Raw genomic sequence first — 25,699 nt, 5'->3', positions numbered from 1 at the left:
AATAAGAAGCGGTTTCTGGCGACGTGACGGCAACAATTATGCGACAATTAACGGGCAACGCAATTACCACGCACACTGGCTACCGCAAATTTCCACGGAACCCCTCGCTGAAACCCTACGCTACGTCATTCGAAACCACATGCGCTTACACACGTGCATATACGAAGGCGTGAAGGTTCTTTGCAGTCACGGGACGAGGGAGGAAAAGCAAAGAACCGCGTTCGAGAGGCAAGTGGAGGATCGAGCCAGGAGGGTTCGACGGGTCGCGAATTGGATGCGTCGAGACAGTCGAACGCAGAAGTTCTTGCGTGGCGGATCGCGAGAGTTCGCGCGGAACTCGCGACCAGGCCGCCGAACCATACCGGCGCGTCTAGTCCGCGTGCTCGCGCGAAGAGTAGGCCAGGAGGGGTGAACGAAGAGGAGCCGTGCTACAGTCAGTCGGCGGTGAGACTCCGCGTGCGACATCTCGTTGCCGTGGCTCTTTCCTACCCTCTGCGGTCCGGCCCTCGCGATTTTCCGCTTGTTTGTCACGTGTGTTTATGTGCTTAACTTCGATCACGACGAGGAGACAGAGGGTGGCGGCTCCTCGAGTGAAACGCAATCGTGTAAAGTTCGATTAAAAGTGCGGCTTTTTATGGGGACGAGTCTGCGCTTGATCGTTACTAGGATCGGTTGAAAGTATTGGGTAGGAGGACGAGTGGTCGTAGGGTAGGGTCCGACTTTTATGGGTGTTTCATGAAGTAACGTTGGGTCTCCCTGTTACATATTGTTCGACGATTCGGTCGGAGCAGAGACCGATGCACGGCCGCGACAAAAATATCCACGAAAAATCTCGGCAGGCGGCCAAGCGGCCTCGAAAGATCGCTACGGTTCGAGGGACGGGTTTGATAAGATAATTTAAAGAGGGTCTCGAGTCGTCGAACGTTTGATCTCGCTGGACTTCGCGGATTTTTCTTCAGAGAGGACGAGTAGTTTCTCCTTGGCGTACGAAAGCTTTGAAACGACATCTCGCAGACACGCGTGGTAATGAAAGGAATAGTTGACGAATTTTAAATAATTAATTTTCATTTTTCATTGGAATCAAGTAAAAAATTCTAGTTAACTCGAGCGTCGGAATTTTTTCGCCATGCCTTAACCACTGGCTGCACGAAGATCGACGATTCAAAGTAGGCCAAAAAAATCAGGCATGAGATTGCTCGGTTTTACGAAGTGGCTGTTCACGTGGCTATGCATATTCAGTCTGCCAAGGGAAAAACAAACGAATGAGAAGTTTATACCGGTATCCACGGGAAAACCGGCACGGCAATTTTCAGCGGGGCGCGTGCTTTCTCTTTCTCTCGTTTCTTCCATGCCCGCGTCGGCAACCAAACGAGCGTTTTTATTTCGTCGCCGGGAAGGAGATTAACAACCGAGGTAAACAGTTTACCGTAGGACAAAGTGCAGAAGCCATAGGAACTCGCGATTTCACCAAAAAATCCAACAGGCCGCGAGCTCTTCCATCAACGTGTCACGCGGAAAACAAGCTCGCGCTTCATTTCACGCGCATGTTCTCGTGTATTCCATAGAAAGATCCATCCATTGATGTTAAAAATTGTCAATGGAAGGGAAAACGCGTGAAAACGTTTTGTCATTTTACTTGGCGACGGAGCGTAAGCGTTAACGAGATAAAAATCATTCAAAGTAATCGTCTCGAAAGCAAGAGACGCACGCTCAAAAGTCACTCGAATCAAAGAGATAATCCATTCACGGCTTATCGAAGAACAGGCTTATCGGTTTTCAATTTACACGGATGCTTCGATACTTTGCTGTTCTCTATGAGGAATATTCGATCGCCAGTCACGCTGCTGATATACTTCGATCCTTCCTATCGTCCCATAAAATACCACACCACACAACCTCTATCGGCATAACCCTGGCCGTTTTGTTTATGCGCTTTTATCGAAGCTAGGCCGTCGGTCTATCAACTTTTACTCTCGTCGATAAATCATTCTACCTCTCTCTTCTTTGTTTTTCTCCTTCTGCCGTCGTATATATATATATCGTTCGAGACTCGAAAATATTTGTCACGTACGAATAACGAGGTAGTGGTGGATTCGCACGCAAATGTAACCGCGTCGATTCAACGCGATAGTCCCAGGGGGATTCGCGGAGTTCTAACTCCGGCAAATCCACGCGATCAAGCACAGCTCGTCGCCAATTTGCACGCTGAATCGGCCACTGATATTGCAGCCGCTGCCGCCACATTCGGTCACGCGCCGGATGAAATCCAGAGCCGAGTGGCAACAAGATTGCAGAAACGTATGTGATCCGCGAGTGAGAGCGAGTGAAACGCGACGAACAAGGAACGCGATCGTGAACGCGCAGAACGCGTCAAAATTCGCGTGTGTGCTCGCACTAAATATAAGAGAAACACGGGCTATCCATGTGAAAAACCAAGGGTTGTTTGTCAGTGTGTGTGATCGTGGATCGCGCGTGCATCGACGAAGATCATCGAGCGAGATCGTGTAGCAACAACGGATCCGTGGAAGCTGGGAGGAACGTTAAATGAATGTTGTTGCAAGGGGTGGCTGTGATCGTGAGAGTAGAAACGGTGCACGGCGGAATCGGCCGATTTCAAGTCATAAATGCGCGAGAGGAGGAGCCCACAATGGTGGCTCAGCTCCCGCAACAAGTTCTACTGCTGCTCGTACTCGGTGAGTGGCACATGCTCGCTGTCTATATTCTATTATATATTTAGGCGGCGGTCAAGTTGGCCGAATAGTCTTCCGTCCCGCGTTCCTCTAAAATATAGCATCGACCAGCCGATCGTTATGCCCGATCGTTCTCATTCGTCTCGGCTCGCTCGAGTCTCGAGACTGGGCACGATGAATATCGCGCTGCTACCTGTTACGCAGCTATTTGTTTCCCTGAAAGATTTCCTCCCTATTCCCGAGCGAAGCCTTTAATCGAATGATAGAAGTTGCCATGGCTGTATTCGCGATAATTTCGTTTCACGAATTCGTCCGAAACAAAATACAATTACACGTATATCGATTCGTTTCGGCGACCTAGAGGAATCAAGAGTTTCGCGTAACTAGGTTTAGCTAGTCGATCAGTCGACAGTCACAAAATTTTAACAGACTAATTTATCGATTCGGTACTCGGAGAACTTCTATCGGAAAGTTTGTCAAATCGTGTTAATTGTCCGCCCTATCGACGCGATGTCCGTCAATGGGGTTTGTGTCGCTTCTGATTTCTGTCAATTCGGGCGTCTATCGATTGGCTGGTCGGTGACCGCGCTAACAAAAATCTCTGCCAATCAATTCCTCCGTCAATAGGGAAGCTCGTCAAGCCGCGCGCATAATCTAGACATTTCGCACGATCAATTACATTGTTCCGTGTCAGGAGGTTGAATTGCGCTTTCAGCCAGACGGTAACTAGAACAGTTTGCATTGTTCTTGGTGAAGCAAAGTGTAAACTGTCGCTAGCTTTCAGAAACGCGGATTCTGTCTCGCGCCGAGACAAAGAGATTCCTTGTATTTTTAAAGCAGAAGCAAAATCACGGGCAAAATTTCGCTTTCGCCCATTATCGCGTGGAATTTCAACGTCTTCGTCCCGAGTTCGATATCGATTTGGTTGCTTGTTCTCTTCCAACCTTAATTCGGTTGCGTTGAACCGCGTTGTCGGACAGGCAGAAAATTTGGAGCTCGATCGACTTGACTAGGAAGGGACGATATGGTCGGATGGCTAATCCAGTAGAAGCCGACCCACTAGAACGAGAAGCGACGTTTAATTAAACAGGATTATTCGGATAGAAGTAAAATGAATAAAGTTTCCTCGAAGAAGACCGCGCCTCAAGATACACCGTATAAACTTGCCCCGACTATAAACACGAGATCAGAGGCTGTCTGTCGCCGAGCTTGGAGATTCAGGCACAGACATTTTAACGCGCTGTGGTAATTGCAAAATTATACGACGAATCGTGGAACAACTATGACGAACTTGACCCTTTTACGTGTCATGATTATCGATCCATAATGTCTACTCGTGGCCTTGCATCGTTGTATCCTAGAAGAATAACTCACGACATCTTGTTTGTTTATAAAGTGTTTAATAGCCTTATAGAACGTCCTCGAATCATCGAGAATTTGTCAATGTTCCTACTAGAAATTTACGACACTACGATCTCCTTTGGGTGCATCCTCGCAATGCACGATATGTCGTTTAAGTACGTTACTGATTTTAATTACAACACGTTAAATATCAACAATACATATCCACCTCCATCGATGTATTTCCTTAAATTTCCGGAGCAATTGAAACCTTTTACCGCGTCTCATCTCGATTCACGATTGAATTATAACTTACAATGTGTGATATACCAGTGTATAATCTAATGGGTTTCTCTCTTAAATAAATTACAATTTAAATCGAAATAACCACATCCTGCGGAACGCGCGATCGTCGCTTTGGTCGTTACGCTCTTCAGTGATCACAGAATGGTACAATGAATATCGCGCGTAACGTCGACTTATTCGTAGTCATTTACGCGTCAAACGAGAGAGACATAGCGAGAGCAATGTTCCAACGTAGGAATATCAGTCTCGTTGCCAAGAAGTCTGCGCCGTTTAGATAAGTTCCGTCTAAGCTGCGTCAAAGGAAAGGCACATCGATCCGTGAAACAAAACTGTTCCTATTGCAGAGGGAGGTAGTTGGTTCAAAGAGCGCAGCTGCATCGCTTCTCGCGAGCCAACCGACTCGATTGCCTTTTTATCACTTGAGCGACGTTATATCGGATCCGTTTCTCTTTTGTTCGGCATCGCGACATCATTCGTTGTCACTTTACAGTAGGGAATTCGCGTCCACGACGCGTGACATCGTTCGGAAAACGACGAGGCGCTTTCCTCGTCCGGAAGGATGAACGATGTCGACGAACGAGGACAAGTTTTGTCGTGCTGCGGTAGCAGTTTTGCCCGAGTCCGTCTCGAACAATGCACGACAGAGAACGCATCGCTCAAAGGGATCGTCGAAAACACCCTTGGTGGCGGCCAAACTTGTCCGTCGTTACGATAAATCAGCTCCTCTTATTTGCGTACGCTCTAATTTGCGTCCGTTTCACCAAGTTTGCTTTAGCATTGTACTTGGCTCTTCTTGCGCCGTGACCCGATCGAAACCGGTCAAACGGTTAATCTTTGACCGCGTTCGTCTAAACGTAGTCTAAACAATGCCGATAGATTTATAACCACATACGCGTTACACGTCGATACGCTTGAATATCGGCTGGCACGTGGCTAATCGAATCAGCGATTCACAAAGGAACGACAAACGTAGCTGCCGACAGGCACGGTAATCGGATTTCATTCATTCGCGGATTACGTGCTTCTCGTAGGTTCACGAACGAAGGTGTGAGAACGGCGAATCGCCTGTCGAATAACGAGAACGAGATGCTCGGCACATTTTTCATTACGAATTATGTTTGATTGATTATTACGCTCTGTCGATCCGATGTTCGTGCCGACTCATAAATTTCCATAGAAAAGCGTGAGTCACGGCATACGGAGCAGCCAATCATGATTTCAATATCGAAACCATCCACCTTTTGACGAATTGTACGTCATCGAAAACGTACGTTCTATCAGCCGGAGAATACTCGAAAGGGATAAAAGCGGACGACCGATTTCATCGAGATGTGATCTCAGAGTAATTATCGTTCTCTGGTAGACAGCGACTATTGTCTTTGCAGGACACTTCGGAATTTCAAGAATTAATCGAATTATCGATGCTACAACGTCCTCCGTTGTAGCGGCAAATCAATTTGCGCTCGGCGAATCCTCTGATAATTTTCCAGCGACGGTCGAGTTTTCGTTTCGATCTTCGCTATTTGCACTGGACGATGGAGTTTTACGATTTCCATTTGTCATCTGTCTTCTTGCATGTCTGCCTATCTTTCGAGGCGCTTTTCACACAAACACTTTTAAAATCCTCTTTTCGCTGGTTCCGAGTAAGCACATTATCGGCTTGCAGCTTCGTTACTGCTCGACATTTCCATCTCGGAGACGGACCACGTTCCTCTTTGTTTCCCTAGCTCCTAGGAAGCCAGGCAAACGTTCGATCCTGTTTGAAGACAACACGCGGCTGCATGCGCGCTTTATCTTCAACGTTTCATCTTTCAAAAGACGACATTTTATCCCCTGCTACTTCGCTGCTCCATTTCGCTGCTCGTCGATCTTTCTATCGAGGATTACCCGGACGTTTCAGGGGTTTCTTTCATTCGTTATTCGATGCTGAACGAGCTCGTAAACTCGATGCAAAATTGAAGCTAGGATTCGAGCGAATACAGTTGATAACCGAATTGAAGGTTCAAAGGAATAGATATTGAAAGGGGAGTGCTTTGTTTTCTATCGGCCGGCTCTTGAAAGGCTATTCTACGAGCAAATGACTACGTTCAAGTACTCGATTCGCTGCGAAGGATAGCTGAACTAGATCGAACACCTCACAGGCCGAAACCGAATATTATGGAAAAGCCTTGCTCGAGATTAAGCGGCTACATTTAACCAGTTTCACCTCTAAATGAACTGTATGCAACGTGATTTCAGCGAGTTCACCGGTTGTATTAAATATACCTCGGCAACTTGAGCACGTGAAATTTCCACATTCACCGAAGCTAAAGATACCAGCGCCCATTCACCGTCGACGTCCCTCGCGGCGTCGATTTCGCGCGCTCGCAATTATTCAGCTCCTCGGGCGTCCCGGCGCGGTCGCATTTTTCCCCGTGACACCTGACGTCGACGTCGACGTTGTCATCGCGGTTGAACGCTGCTAGCGACATTAAGCATTTCAATAAAGGAAGAAAGGCGAATCTCGGCGTACAAAGGGGCTGTGCAGCGCCAACTTATCCCTCGTCATCGCAATAACGCATTTATGACGAGACCGTGTAACACGATGGAATAAAGCGTTGTTACGGCCTGACGAACTTTCGCCTGCGGAAAAAATAATATAAAAACTTTGTACGAGAGATTTTCGCGTTACGAGGCACCAGGTCAGTTCTCGGTTTTCAGGATTTATGAAAGAAGATGACGGAGGAAGGAGTCGTGATTCGTGAACGATATTTCTCGGGATCATTGCAATCCCGCGAACGCGTTCGCGGGAATTACGTGGGCACGGGGGCTGCGGTGTATGCGCGGCGATCATCGAGTTCGCAAATTTAATATCAGCCGGAGGAAAAGCTTGATAAACTCTGCTATCAGCGTCGACCGGGTTAAAACCCTGAGAGCCAGGCTCGACGTAGGAGTTGCTCCCTTGGCCGACGCCGAGGTTTATTAAAGTCAATATATCGCACGGACAATTTGCAGCTCTAATTGGTAATAAATATTACGGCGTGGCGCCGCGAACCATGACGTTGCGGGCAAGATACTGGATCGCGAGTTTCCGCGACTGGAATTTAGAATATCAAATTGAAATTCGTATATGGATGATTCGATGGATCAATAGGTTCCACGTTGGCCAGGAATAAACGTGTTTACTGGCAGGTTCCGCTGCGGAATAATATTTTAGAAAGCAACATATAAATTGTGACAGCGGTTCATACGAGATGGAGAATTCGAGGGTCGGTTACACGAACCAACGATATACGGCAATGTAGTCGATGTTTTGTCGATACTGCAACGAAATTCGGAGCGCCACGCTCACGCGTAGCGTAACCATTCGCAAACCGACGTGTAAAACTGTTTACCATCGAGCATGGTGGAGATGGTGCGCAAACAGTGGACCGTGGTGCAGAGAACGTGACGAGGAGTGACCAAGATCGTGCTCAAACGCAACAGAGGACGCAGTTATAGTTCTCAAGTATATGAGATCCGTTAATCCATTCTTTGGTTGCGCGAGCAGTCCTCGACAATGGAACAAAGGAACGAATATCCGAAATTCAGAGGCAAAGAGGCGGACCAATTTTCGCCTGAAAATATTATCGAGCATCTATATTTCCGAATGGGGATCCGGGTGCAGCGGAACTGCAGCGTCGACGATAGATAAAATTCTAATAATTAATAGGTATCCCGTCTGTTTGTTCCACGAGTTATCGTTTCAACCCACGAAAAAAGCTTCTATCGCTTGGCTCGAGAGTAAGGTAGGTTATATATCGAGAATCGGTCGTAAAAAACCCAGTAGCGATTTAAAGAATCGATAAACGATGTTATTGCCACATCGAGTTGAAGCACGACGCAGGATGTACAGGATCTAGAGGACGACAGATTTGAACTCGTAATCGCATCGCAAAAGGATCGCAGGAACTCGAGACTGTTTAGTTTATAACGCAAACGACGATATGGAAGGGGCAAGTCGATTAGCGCCAATTGATCACGCGCCAATCACGTTCGTCCGTTCGGGTAAAATTCGATAATGATAGATTTTAGTGCTAGTGCGAATAAATCGACAATGCAGCGTATAACGCGGCAACAGAACGCAGGGAACGAATCTTTCGAAAGAAGCACGCAATCGGAACGTAACCGTAGAAATTCGCTTAATTAAATTTGCAGTCTCGCCAGTATCAATGAAGACTTCGATTAATTGCACGCGGAAGCGTTCATCAGTGAAATTGGATTTCGCGCAAGCCCGTAGGAACGCGTCGTTTCCACTCGATTTTCTCTTCCCGACATGGGCAATAAGCACGGCACCGTTGAACCCTGCGGAGCTGCTGCTTTCTCCCATTGCCGATCGCAATTATGCATTTACAATGCCCGAAAAGGGTCCAAGGGTTCAAAGCGCGCGACTATCTCCCCGAGACTTAAGCTCGAGGGTGTCTTACGAGCGGTCGAACGGATCACCGAACGACGAGGAACGACGAGACCAGAGTATTAGTCGTTTGTCTCTTGAAACAACAATGCAATTTAATACAGAGGGGGGAGATAGCGATGCTTATCCGGGAAAATACTTGCCGCAGGATATAGCGGATATCGTTTGATTTTTACAACTATGATGGTACTTATCTTCAATAATTTAAATCTCCTGACAGTGATAGGATAATATTTAATATCTTTGTCAGTAAAGTAGCTAAAGATATTGCTGACTAGTGCGGATATCTTCCATCTGCTCTCTCTCAATGTGCAGTCAACTGCGGTTAAGGGGTTGAAGATGTTATCTGTCGTTACTCACTGAGCAGCGTCGCACATTGTATCGATACTATTAGGTTGTCCGAAAAGTTTCTTTCGTTTTATGAGGAAATAATAGACGCACGACGTTTTTTGTTTTATTACATCCATTTTGTTCTGTTGAGATAAACGCCGCGACATTTCACAGACTTGGTTTCACATTTGTATGAAAGTGCACTGTTGTAAGAAACATGTTTGCGAAAGAAAGACATTTTACGGACAACCTAATATAATTTCATAAATCGAATAGTCAATCTTGCCATCTGAATATCGATACCTTTGGTTAATCTATAGTATCCTTAAGACATTCGGTCCAGCATTTCATATGGCAATATTCTCTTTCCTTTTATACTTTGTTTTTCTATCATTATTCCTTATATATATGTACTTTCCCCCCTTTTTTCGTATATATGTATTTATTACTCTATTTTCTGTCCTCTGCGTCTATCACATCTTTACGTTCTATCGGTGGATTTGTCCCGTAAATATAGACACATAAATAAATAAATAAAATTAGGTTTTTCTTGCTGTTCGCGACGTGTTTTGTTCATTATCTCCGTTAGATAAAAATACGACAAAAAAGAACTTTTTCACTTCGAGGTTGCAGAAGTCTCAAGACGGAGGGCATAATGATCTTGCCATAAAAACGATGAAATGCGAGGGATAACTTATAACTTTTTCGTAAGTAGCTCGATACAAATCTCGCGGTAATGTGTTTGCCAAGTTGGAGAACGACCGAACGATTACGCACGATAAGCTCGTGGAAGAACGATGATCGAGCGAAAGGCGATGCGGGCGAGGAAAGACTGATCCGAGGGCAAGAAAGTCTGAAACAAGTGGACGACGGTACTTACAGGTCTAGAGACTATTTGAAGCGTATAAACGGACCTCGAGGAGTGTTTAAATGCGTTGGCTGTCGGGTTATTTCAAAGAAATAGGGGACACGAACCCAGTCGCGGCCTTTGCGGCTCTCGAGACGGCTCTATCAGAGTACCGAAAATGGATTTTCTCGCGAGCAGGCATCATGAAAAATGGATCGCTCGAAAACACCTTCCAGGTTTGAGTCTACATCGTTTTGCAATCATGAAAAATCGTCAATGGATCAAGCTTCGTTCGAGTCGGTTGAATACTTCTTATTAATTTACGATCATAAAAATTCGAATAGTATAGTGTAGTATCGTGGAAATTAAGATATGAATTTTTTCCCGATTACTTACAATTTATTAATTGGACAGAAAACGATGTTTGTTTAACTGAAACTAAATGCGATACTCGTATCTATCTCAAATAACTTTACAGTTATTTGGCAACTCTCGTCACAACGAATCTAACACACTCTCTCTCTCTCTCTCTCTCTCTCTCTCTCTCTCTCTCTAGCAACTCTAACAACTCTACAACACTGACAACTCGATCAATTCTCTCAACTCTACTCTTCGACGTCTCGATCAACTCTTTCAACTCTACTCTTCGATGTCTTGATCAACTCTTTCAACTCTACTCTTCGATGTCTCGATCAACTCTGACTCACGCAACACACACACTTTTCGACTCGCATACTCTGACCTGTCGGTCAACCCACCCTTTTATATTAGTCACATATGCGCTCTTAAATGTAAACGAACCACAGAAAGACGACGTACATGGTGTTTTCTAATTTCAACCCGTCTCTAATTCAAATTACTTTACGATATTACAATAGTATAATCATAAAACTAACAATAAGATATAAAACATCGCTGTTCGTTGTTTCGTCCAGCGCGAAAAAAGTGCGGCCTGTAAATTGAAAAGAAAAAGCAACGTTACCGCCGGAGTTATCGAAACTATGAAAGAACGATAGAATTTATCAAGATACACAGAGGATATCGGTGAAATCGGTGGAAAATATCGGGCAACGAGGACGTTTCCGGCGACGCAGCAGTCCACTTCCGGCCGGAAGCTTCCGGTTACAGCGGCGGACTCGAAATCACTCGGTGAGAACTTCTGTTCGCGTTTTATTGTTGCTACGCACGAACGAGCTTCCAACGTAGCGTACCATCGGGCGTAGCTATGGACATTGCTTCTCCATGGAAAATATTTTCGTGAAACTCGAGAACGGTTTAAAAGTTCGAGTGGTTTGAGACACCTCCCACGATCCTCGAAACCAATGGAATCGAGCGTCGTGTTATTTAGCAATTCAGCGAACTCGATGAAATTTCGTTCAACTTTTCCAAATGTTTTCTCTCGCTTTCAGACATTTACAGTCGTTGAATGTTTTCTCGGTATTCGATCGAGGCACCGAGATAGCAAGGAAACGCATAACTCGCGTATAAAGCACAGCACGCGGAAAAAATCACCGAACCGTTTTCCTCTGCGTTTAAACAAAGCGATTCGTTTCTCTCGAAACAACGTTTAGAGGCAACGTATTATTGGCCTTTTTCTGGCTCTCGCCAGTAACGATTGTCTTTCAGCGAGCCAACTGATCGTGGGATCGAGCGATTTTCGTTCCTGTCGGTTAGCGTCACTAACGAAACACCGTTTCCATGGATCTGATATTGCCGCGTGGAATTGCCTTCCATTGCTTCGTGAAATGTTCATTGCTTCGTTGGCTAAACGTTATCGAATTATTTTGTGCCCTCGCTCGTTATGGATTACTCGTTATTTCCGAACGTTTGGCAATCACTCGGGGTCTCGGGAAATGCAATTCTTTCCAGGGTTAATGGAGTTCGTTGCGCTATTCCGAATGCAACTTAAGATAGCAAAAGGTATTTATGAATGGAAAAATTTCGGGTTTCGCGCTCTGTGAAATCGGTGCGGTATCATAGGTTGATAAAAATTCCATTTCTATATCGAGTACCTATATTATTCGACGGCCATTGAAATTCCCGTGCATACTACTATCGAGTACTTCCGTTTCTCGATTCGACGGTAGCGATTATTTGTTCGGTGGATTGAAAGCAACGTAAGGGTTTCATCGATTATCGGGAATAACTGCATTATTACATTCCTGTGGACGCCGGACGGCGCAAATGGCCCGATCGTAAATGAATCGAGATTCTTTTGATACAACGTTACTGTCTGAATTGTTTCTATCAACGCGCCGGTGTATGCTGGATTCGCGAAAATGCCAGATAATACCCTCTAAAAGCCATAAAACATTTCGAAGGTACCGATACGAGCCGTTCATTTTTGTTGCCTACTACTTGACTCAACGCGATAAAAATGAACGTCCGATAAAAGCGATACGGTACCCTTAGACACCGAATGTATGTACATAAGATAATGTATGTACACGTGCATAGGATATAAAAAGCAATTCCCCATTGTATCGACCATTTCCTACTCAACGAGATTCGCATGAACGTTCCCTTCCAGGTAGCTTAGTAACAATAAGACAGGGAAAAAATCTTAATCCCGCCATCCCGAAATTAACCTGAATATCTGGGAGAACAGAATGCAACGCCATAAACTGGAATTCTCGGACAACTCGACGGCACATACCGTGGGATTCAGACGAGCACCTCTAATCTCTTGCTTGCCTCGTGCTGCCAGAAACCCTAGGGTAATTGTCACAAGGGATTAAACCTGTCCCTTAATTACATTTCGATGAACCAATCGGACGTACGTACAGTCAGAATATTACCTCTGTCTTAATGAACAAAAGGTACACGCTTGATAGAAAGCTTTAATGGAATTCGACCCTATTTCCACCATTCTTCACGAGCTTTTCAAAGTTACGGCAAATACACGGACAGAGTCGACAGAGCATAATTACCGAGTAACCGGCATCTGTTGTTGCTCGATCTCCACGTTCAACGGATCGCGAAGCGCCCTCGGCAAAATTGAACCGTCTTAAAATACACCACGCGTCCCGTGTGCTCTCGAGACGAGCGCGGCCGAAGGGCTCGTGATTTGGCCACGAGCAGTGGCGGGCATACACACGCCGAAACAGCTCGTACGCGAATTAATGATATTAATACATCAACCTACATTCACAGGCACTGTGCTCACGCGGTACAACGAGAGACGAAGGTTACAGGATGTGAGTTTTGTTAATACATGTGAGCTCGATGCTGCTCGAGCTCCCCTCGAATTGACCCAATTTCGTGAAATTTTTGGCAGCCGATTCCAAACGATTTCGACTCGTGTGTCTCCACGTAAAGAAAAATAACCAAATATCGCGATGATGTTCCAGCGATTGGAACGGACGTTTACATTGAATATCTTATTCTTCTCTTTTTTTTTTTTTTCTTCCAAAGTCTAAGGGGACTGAGAAAGGGACGGCGGCTAGAGACCGTCTATCACTCGCGCCAAATCGATCGTATTTGCATAGAAATAGCTGGCACGTCCAGCTGCGTCTTCGTGGAAATCCGGAGACTCGAATTCAATCTTCGTCGCTCCTCGATTGTCCGGCAGCTCGAACGAAAATTAGTATGGCGCCGCGGGGAAATAACGTGGAAAAGATTTCAATTGCTCTCTTTCTCTGATTGTAATTGAAAAAAAAGGGGATAAATACCAAATGGAAATTGGAAAGTAAATAAAGTCGCTTTATCTTCGATAATCTATGGGTCTCGGCGAAACGAGGCAAAGGTCGTGAAGTTTTCTAAAGGTACAAAAGCGAACGTCGGTCGATCGTGAGCCATGTAAATTACACTGAGCGTCGTCCGATTTGCTGGCTGCGCACAATCCCTTTTCTCTCTTTCATTCGTCTACGCCTGGTATCTCGTTTTCCGTTCGAGCGAATAAACCGTCCCGTCGTGCCCTCATTTTACGCTGCGGCCCTTCGTTGCGAACGGAAAGTTAACGCGAAGTTCGACGAAGAGAGGACTTCGCTGCCGCTAACTAAATGCCTATTCGAAACAAGGCTATGCCGTGTACCTATATACAAGCCATGGATTCTTCTTTTACGACTATCATATTGTCTCAGAGTGAAGCTAAAACATCGTCTGTATTTCGGTAGGAAAACTCGCTTGTACCTACGTACGTACACGCGCACGCAAACATTGCGAGAAAAGTGAAAAAGAAAAATAAGGGGAGAGGGAAACGCAGAGAGCAAACGTAACAAGGAGACAACGTAATCGGTCTCTGGCAGTGAGCTCTAAATCTGAACTTGTTTATCCGACGCTAGATTTCCCGTGAAAAAATCGACGGACTACGGTGAATTCGTTAAATCACGCTGCCGTGAAACTCCGTTCTATTTCCGGTTTCTTAGCTAGCGGGCTCGGCAACGCCGGCAAGAGAAAGACGATTCGCTGACAAATTTCGAATCCCGGCTACGAGACGATATCTCGTACGTCTCGAGCCACGGCCAGGGCAAACATTTGCGCCAACATAATTCTCGGGAAGAAAAGGCGAATGTTGAAGTTAAGCGGGGAACTGGAGCATGGGCTGCAGGATAATAAGAGAAACGGCCGAGGGAAATAGCGGAAGAGCAGTACGGAAGCGCGAGAAGGAAACCGCGACGAACAAAGAGAAAAATATTCGAACCAGACCGTGTGGTTAGCAGACCGAATCCACCGTATCCCTAACAAGATACAGTTGCCAGATATCTTACAAAAAATTTCTTGACAATTTCAACGATTCGGCTAATCTATAGTTTCGAGTTATGAGCCCCGTTAACAGCCAAAGGAATTTTCTAATGAAGTCGTTGCAAAAGTAATAATTTGGCGATTGATGTGACGGCATTAGAGCTAACGGAGCGAGCTAGTCTCTAGTCTACGGAAGTCGAGTGCTTTTGACGGACTGCTGCGCTTTCTTGCCAGACGAAGCTGGAATTCTTTGACGTAGAATGTCGTTTACTGCTACATTTCTTATTTACTTCTTTATCTCCCGAGACGAAAGTTGGGAAGAGAAGTATGTTTAGCTCTTCTCGAATAGCTTTTCGTTTCTTTTATACTTTAAGGGCTTCCGCGTTGCGCGACACGTATATAAGCCATCGAAAACTACAACTCTGTCGCGTAAAACGTTTGAAAAACGCCGCAGTTAACAACACGAATCGAGTTTCGATTGGGCATACGTTCCGGCGTTTATCCATATTGTCAAAAGCGAAATTCATCTTCGCGGACGGACAGCGCAGGTATAACGAGCGGAAGGCGAAAATCGGGTTCGGCGAAAACTTGGTCCATTACCATTGGGAAACATTTCGCGGTGTGTCGTTTCGTCCCGGCTCGTTTGTCAATGCAAAGTTTTGACGGTTCTGGCCATTCACGTTGTATGTATACGAGCTGAATTTATCCAAGGTAGAGAACAAGGAACCGAAGGGAAAAAAGAACTCGAACTACAGAAGAAAAACTGACTACGGCGAACGAAAATATTGGGAGAACGAAATGGGGAAAAACGAGAACGAAAAGATAATCCGAATAGGTATACCGCCGCGGTTAGGAAAAAGTCGCAGCTCTGAATAAATTGTAAAAACTTTACGCGAACGGGTACGAGATATGTTAATAGACTATTTTCTTTCCTTTTGGCGCAAATTAATGATGTTCGTGGACATACAGATCGATCCAATTTCGTCGGTGATTAAACAGATTGATGAAAGAATGCTCGTTATTTTCCGATAGCCGCAAACAGCTAATATCAGTAATCGCAAATATCGCGTTGAAAAACCGTTGCAAACATTCGAGTCGATTGCACGAGAATCCTGGCATCGGTGTAGGTGCCACTCAAAATAATGTTAGGCAGATCTCTCTTTGTCGATGCACCGAGCTCTAGCGAATTCCTGTGGCTTTGAGGCTAATTAAGCCCGCTGCTGAGAACATGGTTTATTAAACAATGACTATTCCAACGGATAACAACATCGATGTTGACGAAGTTCGAGAAAGTCTGTGGACTCGAATAGCTGAATCCGTGTAGCCGAAGCGGATCCAAAGTTTGCTTGGTTTCGCCCAAATGTTCAAGAAATTACGCGCCCATACTAATCTGATCCACGAAGAAGTAGCAAGTTTCTCGCCTTACGGCCAATTCCAGCGAGTTTTGTAAATATGGGCAAGAAGATACAAGACGAACAACTACGGTCTTTAAATGGCTTCCTACGTTTCAGACAGAAAGCTACTTCGTGATTTTATAGTCCAACTACCAGATGTGACCAGAATTCGACCATCGTTTCGTATTTATACGCGTTACCTTGGCTTGGGATAAAAGGTGGCTTCGAAATTGTAATTAAGCCGGGTTGAAAATCATTCTCTTCGTAAGTTATAAATAAATAACAGCGCGCTACTGTTCTCAATCGACAGCTTCTATGTGAATTATACAACGTTGTTACACCTCGGATGTGGTCAATTGGCTATTGAACTTTTGCTGGTATTTTAATACATAATGATCTCTGGACCATGGCCGGGAAACAGTGGCCATTAACATAACGATCTATAGTCATACGTCAGGCAAATTCGCGGCTGTACGTACTTATTGATCGGGTCGACACTTTCTCTGCGCTTTCAGTCGAACGCTCCGTACTCCGTTCGCGGGAATTTATGATCCGCCGATAAAAGGGTCGAACAAAAACGTCCTAGCCAACGTTTACTGGTCCACGAACGACGAATCGTTATTACGCGCAGCACGTAATTAAATTTTCATAGTCCGCATGCGGCGTACCGTGAAACGTTCGCCGGTCGTTCGTTTGGCGCCATGCCTTCCTCGTTCAACTCTATTTCTTACGCTTCCACGTAATTCATGCATGTGATTTTCTACCAAGGATGATGGAAATTTGTAGACGAAGAAGGAACATAGGAAATTTTCATTCTTCCACCTTAGGAATAGCAAATTTTTCAGCGATATCGTCCGTCAAAGGAAAAAAGAAAAAAAAAGGAAAAAAACAGAGAAATTTTAAGGAATCGTACGAAAAAAGATGAGATAAAATTGAAACACGTGTAACTTGTCAGAAGGATAATGGGGTTGGACGGATACTGTAACTGAGATTCGTCCAATTTTATTACATTTAGAACGATAATATTTTCCTGACCAAGCTATTCGTTCGTTTCAAGTAGAAAATCTTGACGACACAGACCCGTTCCGCATTCCTTTTCCTGCGGACAGCGTGCAGTGTACACGAGCATAATATCCATGTCAGCGTTCAACGTAAACTTACGATTATACCCGCCTCAGTAAAATTTTAAGGAATTCTGCTCACGACATTCAAACAAATTACTCGTGCCTCGTTGCGTTCTTAACGCATGCCGTCCTTCGCTTCGTTGAGCCATTTTACCGACAGGTATTGTCGTCTATCAAAAGATAACACGTCAAAGGCCTCTCTGTTACGACGTTCTTTCCCTCGCTGTCCTCTATGACGCGGTTTCGCTATTGATTTAAACACGGAATCGACGCAGCTCTGTCGTCGATACGCGTGGCGAATTGCGTTATACGATGTTTCGATCATATATCGAGCGATACACGGTGAAATTGAAACATGGTGAAACAGGTGCGTTGATACCGCGTCCTTTGGTTTCGTTTGGTTCGTTTGATTCATTTATTCCTTGACTTCTACTGCTTGCAGTTGGTGGTTGACAGTTTCGTATGTAAAACATGGCTAACAAACGCTACACATACACACGCCTGAAGCGTTATCCGTATAAAAATTCAATAACATTGTTCGATAACGAGCGCATCAGTCAGTGATCCACTGTAAACTTGCCGTAGATTGAGATGTCCGACCAAAAACGGTCTTATTTCACTTGTCGCCCGGTCAGAGGCGATAGTCGTTCGACCTATCACTGTTTCAAGCGACGCTGGAGCATCTCGATCGCGGTCACATCGTTGGATTTCATTCGCTACAATCAAACACTCTATCAAACATCTCGTTGCTGTCTCGTTTTCAGACAGTTCTACCGTTTTCTTCTGGCGAGACCCTCTTTGCCGGTTTCTCGTCTTCTCTCGCAATTAAACGCTTTACTGCTTCCTTCGCGATCAGGTGCTTTACCATTACCTTCGCTACACGACGTCTCGGCTGCCAATCTCTACACGACTATTTTTACAGTCACATACTCGATTAACGGTCGTGCGATTAAATATTTTATCGCTCCCTTTACGAGTCATTGTTCCGCTCTTCTCCGACGATCGAAATAATCTACGCTTAACTTACGTTCTGCACGAAACATCTTAACCCAGTTTTCCTCGATATCGAACAGTCAGTTTATCCATATTTACAGGACAGTCTAAAGCAAACAGATAACAAGGGTGACGCAGATGGTCGTAAAAAAGAGAAGACATAAGAGAAAGAAAACGTGTGTCGAGCGACGTCACAAAGGGCGTTACAGACGAACGCGTAATCGGATTACCCTCATAATCAAGAATCAAGCATCGATCGATTCCCCCAGTTGGGTACTTCCACTCGACAGGACGAAGCTTTCGGGAAGCAACGACGCGGCGATGCACGCCTCTTGAAATCCCCTTGAGCAACCTGGCGTACGTGAGCGGGATAAAGGATTAGCCTCGTTTAGGACACGCGAGTCGTGACACGCCGCCCGTGAAATCTTATTAGTCGAAAAACGCGGCTCGGATGGAAAGATCCGAGATAAAGCGCGATTGAGCGTTATCCAAGGTAAAACGCGAAGGCTACGCTCGCGGAGATGCGCGATAGTCGATGCTGTCTCCTGCCCTCTAGAAATTCATCCCTTTTTAAAGCGGTTGAACTCGACGATCGGGATGAGCGAGAACAATTACGGCATACGATGCTAGATACGATGCTGCTAGGTACACGGTTTTCAAGTCGCAGCGTGCTAATTCCAACGAACACTCGACGAAGTTACGAGATGTTCACCGGAGGCTGCGCAACCGAAAATCTGCTGAATGTTGGCCGGAGACGTTGCTCCTCTTCCGCTAGCTTATTTCATTCGAACAACCATCGCTTTGCTTCATTTTCTAGAGCAGTATTTCCCTACCTCTCTTTTTTATTCTGTTTTCCTTCGTCCTTCTTTTTTGGAATATTCTCTCCGCTGGACGCTTTCACAAAGAGAACATCGCCGAAACGAAATTCAGAGGCGGAAGCAAGTGGCTTAATTGGCAAAGCAGATTGCCACGAGATGGGAAGTTCTTAATAGACTCCACGAATCTGTGCACTGTTGACTTGTAACATTTTATGCTGGTACTACGGACTCCGGAATTTCGGCCTCTGTTATTTGTCAAAGGCGTTTAAGAAAGTCTATAATCCTCTTAACGAAGTCATTGGAAATTTCCAGAAAATTTTATACGCGATATTCAGACACGATTTAACCTTCATGCAGCAGAATTAATTGAAATCGCGATACATCGATAGCACGCAGATTGCACGGGTTAAAAATAATTCGATTTAGCCATAAATTGCCACCGCCCAATGGACACTGTCAGCCAAACGTTGTTCGCGTTTAGCGTAACTGATGACGCATTCAGCCGAACAGAAAGCGACTAGACGCGCGACATCCATGTTCATCCAACGAGTCACGAATAAACACCGGCTGTCACAATATTGGTCCGCAGGAATATCGCTGAGCGCATATCCACTAGCCAGCCGCTCGGAAGTCGGCTGAATCTAGATTATGGACAGACGTCGTAACGCTGTCTCGGGGCGTTGTCGTTGATCGCACGTGTCACTTTCGCCTGGCCGGAGAAATCTTATGTGTATTCCAAAAGAGCGGGAGAAGATTGAAGCGGGTTGCAACATGGGTCGGACGTACGAATGACATGGAGAAATTTTCTGTGAAATGAAACGTTTCTCATCCGATTGATCGAAAAATTCTTCCCTATGGTGCAGTATTTATCGAATACATTTAAATTCGGTAACTTTCGTCTCAGAGTTTTTTGGAAAATTAGAGAGTCGTCCTTGAAATAATACAGTACGTAAGATTACAGGATTTTAAACGAAATTTTAAACAAAGCCCATGAAAATTGTCGGATGTGAGATGCTAAGATTTGCCAGGCCGATCACATATTGTGAGTAAACAGCAGCGGAAAAGGAGGCAAACAAATTCAATGTAGCATCTTGCTGGAACGGTGCCCGAAAGAATAGCAGCGAAACAGTAACCAGGCGGAGTCTTTATTTGCACGTGGGAACTCGGGGCGGATCTGAAAGAAAGCCGCAAGATAACCGCAGCATCGGATACGAGTCTATGTAAGAGTTTCGAGTGGTTGCGCGCCAGTATGGTACAACAACTTTAATTTGTTTACACACGAACGAGGCAACGACCACGCTGTACTCCATTATCCGTAGGACTGATAATAGAGAAGTTCAGAAGCGGCACTGGGTCCAGTAGGCGTTCGATCCAAGTAGTTACTAACAAATTTTTGACGCGGAATCTCGTTTAAGTTTCTCGAGTAGAAAATAATGAAGTTGCCACGGACAGAGGCAAAACTGCTCAAACTTCCGACCGATAGGCTCGACAGGCTAATCAGTTTTCAACCGATGTTTCAGTTAGCAAATAATCCGATAAAAAAAATTGAGATAGACGAGGAATCCTGGTCTCGCTTGCACTCGTAACGCGAAGTTATCTCGCTGACAAGTACAAGAGCGCGTCAGACGTTATCCGCAAACATCCTTTTCGTTCTCGACCTTAAGTCCTTTCCATTCGCGTCGGTTCCGGCAAGTAGGTTAGTCAGATAAGTCCAGACGCCTACGTGGTGCGATGGGGCACGATGTGGACGTTAAAACAGAGGCATCTTGCTTGCTCTATCTCGGATATAACCTTTCAACGGTGAATACCGTTCTAATCTGCTGTAAACACGGACGTGGTATTCTCAGCGAAGGAACCCGCGTCGTTCGCTATCATTATGACACGGAAGAGAACGAAAATTTGCGAAATGTTAGCGCCATTTGGCCGGATTAGTCGACGTGCAACGCCATAAATGCCAGCCCGCAAATGTCGGTCGCCTTAAACGTGCCGCGTTTATTCTCTTCCGTGTTCCTCGTGCTACCGTCGGGCTTTAGGCGATTCGCCTAGCTTACACGGTGCGAATGAAAAGCGAAACCGAGGTCCACGATGGCCGATAAGAGAACGTCGAATGCTCTCGCGCGAAAGCTGCTGAGACGCGTAAAATAATTTTCTGCGACAGGATCAACCGCTTACGGAGAACCGTGTATTTTTGGTTCCAAAAATTTCTACTGGAAGATATTACGTAGAAGTTACGCAGTGAAACGAAATTGTGTGACGTCAAGAAAATTCCCCGCTATCTAGCTTAGGTTGTGAACACGAACAATAGGATTTTTGTTTCGCGGCACACGCGGAAGTGAACTACCGTTTTGTTCTTTTCGTGCTATACGCCGTGTGACGTTTGAAAATTGTTCCTTTTTTCTTCGTACAATTCTACGTCGTTTTAATCTGCGTCCGACATTTGGCGACGCGTTCAGTTATCGTTTAACTCAACACCACTTTATACCGTATAGGGTGTAAAATTTACACCTATTACACTCAATCAACACGCCAGTGCAACATCTAGGGCCCCTAGCTACGTGACCTAGATCCACGTGCATGCAACGCATTCAGCACCTAAGTACGTACAATACAAAATCTGCGGCGAACTACCATTAAGATAACTTTTAGCTTATCTAAAACTAAATAATATTTCGATATGAACCAATAATCAAGGATATACAGGTTAAGTGCTATTAAGGATAACGATTGCATGAGCTGTAGAAGCGATCGTTATTCATCAGCAGAATGATAACGTATTGGTCAGACACTCTTCGCAGCACACAGTAGAAACATATTTAACCCATAAAATAAAATAATTCCAATAAAATAACTTCTCTCCCATGATTATTTCTGCCAATTGGTAGAATACGAAATTACTGGTTAAACGAATTCTTCTTGTGAAATCGTTATATTTTATTATCGAACTCCCTTTTCCCAGCGGCAATTTGAGAGGTCACGTCGATGAGTGGGTGTTAGTACAATTTTTTTGCCAGACATCGACGATTTTAATATGTGCCTGCTGTTGAAGGTATCTCATAGCGGCGCTAAACGCGGGTCACGTTCGCGACCGATTAAAATCGAAGCGGAACGGCGCAACAGCGTGCAACTCGATTGTCGACGCGACGCAATGCTGCTTCGTTTCCCGCCGGCGTAAACGTCTCGTGGCTGATTCTGCTTTCGTGACGCGCAAAAAATCGCACACCACTGGCGAGCGTCTCTTGTTCCCACGGATGACCATCGAATTATCGGGATCCCTCTTCACAGCCTGTCCGATGCTATACCATTCCATTAAATCCACTTCGCGCCTTCTCGCCTTTTACTTGTTTGCCGCAACGGAATTCTATTCCGTTATATCCTATCCTATATTATATTTATATCCTATATCTTTCTATATCTTTCTCCATTTTTCTTGTCGGTTGCCTTACAGGCAGAGATTGTGACGAGACCCTGTCGAACCTATGCCGGATCGAAGTGTTAATTATCAAAATAGAGCAAGGCCATTATTAACAAGCAGTTTTATGCAACGCTCCTTCAACCTCTTTTTATCAAAATTAGATCTATTGAATCGATGAGCCTCGGTATAAAGTATACTTCGTAAATCACGATGTAAATATTTCCTATCACGAGCTGTTAAATAGAGTGTACGTTCTATGCCTATATGTAAGCAGAAGCCTTTTCTTATCGGTGTTAGAAAGTTACACTCTTAAAGAAACACAAGTGCAAGGAGGAACACGCTGAGAGCAGACTGGTCGAGAATGTACGATCAAGGTGATGCAGACTCGACCAACTTCGCGGGAACAATACGTGCTATCCAGATGACGCTGATAAAGGGGAAGTTATACGGAAGCACTTTGTGCTTCGCACCAGAACCTACAAAGTATTAGATTTACGTAGTTGCCGGGTGAGCCAGGCTCAATGAACAACAAACTTCTGTACCAGCTGCGTAATTGAACGAAGTCGATGAAATTCGATATACGCGAATTAAAAATACGGGCGAGTCGCGCATTTACGAGCTTTTTTAGTTGTCAGGTAGATCGTCAGATAGGGTGGGAACGAACGAAGACTCGGTTTCCTGCTGCGAAATAAAGTCAACGTGCCGAGAATATCGCTGCGAAGACTCAACGCTGGCAATTCCGTGTGCTGGCTGTGAAATATCGCGAACCGGTCGGGTTCGCGCGACGCTCGTCGTAATTAACTTTCCGATTACGCCTCTTGAATTAACGAAGGTCATCTGTATTCAAGCAAAGGGAAAAATTCACAGCGACCTATCGAACCGAGTCGGAAACTTCCTCTTACGCGTACTTTGGGAGAAGACGGAAACCAAGTCTGGAATAAGTAGTTCCGTGTTAATTTCTCGAGATTCGAAACGAATTATGACCGACACCGGAAAGCAAATTACACAGTACCTTGCGTATATATTTGAATGGGTCGTGGCGGTTGCCGCTTCGATGAAATTTTAGCAGGCAACGAGCATGAGCTGTTGCGAACGGGTGTTATAATTGAAATGAAAACGAAGGTGTCCATAACGAGTAGAAATAACGAACGGCTGTAACGATAGAAACACGGTTCTTCCCCCGAAAATTCTTCAGAAATGACACGAAAAATGGAATGCGCTACAAAAAACAAAAAAAAAAAAAATAGATAGGGAGACGTACTTTATTAATGACGCTTAAATACTCTTTATGGTAGAAATAACAAAGCAGTTTTATCGCATCAGGCTAAAACGTTACTGTCCTTATTACCATGCGGAAACTTCTGACTCGACGAGCAACGTGTTATTACACGACTAAACAACTAGCTGTTGCTGCTGTTTTAACAAAGGGAACAGAATCGTCAAGACTTAAGGAATAACCTGAACCAGCGTTGAAAATTTAATGAAAGCGATAAAAGTTCGCACGCTATACTTTCAGCCTCGAAATGCCGGACTGGATTTATGACACCGTGTGACAAAGAGATTACGAACTTTCTACCAGATTCAATCCTAATCCCATAAATCTAGGGCGACGTGTATAGCTAATGCTTTTAGCATTAGCTTGTCTACAACGGATTGTCAAGTTAGGACTCCCATATACATAGGCACCTAAACTATCAAAAGCTTCTAAATATACTTTGCAACTGACTGACTTAAGTAAGAGAAATAACTTGAAGCAACACCGTCACGAGGAAACCTTATCGCAATTTTAACATTTTCCTGTTACCTTATTTTGTATTATATACAAATATTATAGAATATCAGTATACACGTGCTCTAGAATACACAGAACTCTATCTCGAATTTTAATTTCAAATGCGGACAATAACCTCCTGGATCGATGATCCCTGGACTGGAGCGAGTCCCTAGCCGCGGCGCGCGCAATAACGAAACAACGCGAAAGATTGAAACACAGCCTCCAGGGGACAGTGCACGTATGTTTCCTCATAACTACCGAAATTGCCGCTAACGTTGAGGATGACGCGTGCTGTGCTTGTTCGTTAATTAGCGGTGCGAGGTTACGTTACTTCGGCACGGACTTCAGAACGAAACTTCGCAGGTTCTCGCAAGACACGACATCCTGCATCTCACCGGAGCCGTACATCTGATAACGTGGAGTTTCGATCCGCGAGCAGTTGTCACAACGTTGCCTCGTTCTCGCTCGAATTCACCAGATATCCAGGAAAAATTCTGATGAGAATCGACGAGTGGAATGCAAAACGGCTGCCGATCGAACGGCTGCCATACGTCTCGCGGGAACGTTTATTGTCTCACGTACGCAACAAATTGTATTTTAATACGCAACAGCAGCGTTCACGCTTCCCCGGTAGACCGTAATACGATTTACAATGTGAAATACGCTACGTGCCGAATAAAAGTTCCAATAGTTGGATTGGCGAGACCCGTGTTTGAACGTATAGAGCAATTCTGATAGGATATTTGATGGAATTTCGGTCGATAAGCAAAAGTGGAGGTAACGTAGCGCGATAAATCGTCCATGTTGAAATGAGCATAAGCCATGTTTGTCAAATCAGGCAATTGCGAAACACGATACTCGAGTACCTCTGGGAACATTCGCGAATAATCCAGATTCTCAGAGAGCTATTCTCGGGGTAGTTCAGCCTTCGTCACCTTCATAGCACATTCAGAATCAGATAGTATATTTATTCGAGTTCGACTGTAACTCTAGCTTCGTCACGGTGTTTGCCTTCCATCCCCTACCCTTCGTAACTATCCTTCGACGAACTTGATTCATAAATATGAAGGCACGCGATGAGTAAAAGGATTATGAGACCATCTTAATTTCTGTGTGATGATTCCGATAGAAAATCTTCCGTTTGAAAAGAATAACGGAACCTCGAGGAAGGTTCGTCAGGATGGACGACAGGCCGCAACCGGGTACACGGACTGCAAGCGTATCTCCCTCGATTGTTGAAACTCTCATCGAACACGATAATCAGAAGCCAACGCGACGATAATGGGTTGGCGAGAATGCCACGTGATTGATGGATGAGAACATGCACGTGTTACCTGCTGGCCTGCCATTGTGACGTATCGAAGCTAGGGGTTAGGTTTAATGCACGTGCAACGGAGCCGCGAGGGTAATTAATCGTTGGATGCAGCATTTTTGCTGTCGAACAGTGGGTCATGCACAGTAGGCCGGGAAAGATGTACCGCGTGATGGAACGTTGGCATCGAGCGACCGTGTCCGAAAATCAATCGGAATTCCTCGGCGAAAATTAACGACAACT

General features: G+C 45.0%; 1 protein-coding gene across 5 annotated transcripts in view; it reads left to right on the top strand.

Moving 5' to 3' along the window:
- The first annotated feature begins 301 nt into the window (after positions 1-301).
- Positions 302-25,699, top strand: part of Neto (Neuropilin and tolloid-like) — a 78,600-nt gene continuing 53,202 nt past the window's right edge. The window contains exons 1-3 of one of the 5 annotated variants that reach the window (XM_076620636.1): positions 302-1,023; positions 1,099-1,413; positions 2,230-2,693. In XM_076620636.1, coding sequence (XP_076476751.1) covers positions 2,549-2,693 — 145 coding nt within the window. In that variant the 5' untranslated portion in view covers positions 302-1,023; positions 1,099-1,413; positions 2,230-2,548. Of the gene's footprint in view, positions 1,414-2,229; positions 2,694-25,699 lie in introns of all 5 variants that reach the window. The other 4 variants (XM_033327407.2, XM_033327415.2, XM_033327393.2 and 1 more) reach the window with 4 other exon arrangements.

The sequence above is a fragment of the Bombus vancouverensis genome, chromosome 8 (genome assembly GCF_051014615.1).
Source record: "Bombus vancouverensis nearcticus chromosome 8, iyBomVanc1_principal, whole genome shotgun sequence".
Lineage (NCBI taxonomy): Eukaryota > Metazoa > Arthropoda > Insecta > Hymenoptera > Apidae > Bombus > Bombus vancouverensis.
This window is presented reverse-complemented; position numbering and strand designations above follow the sequence as displayed.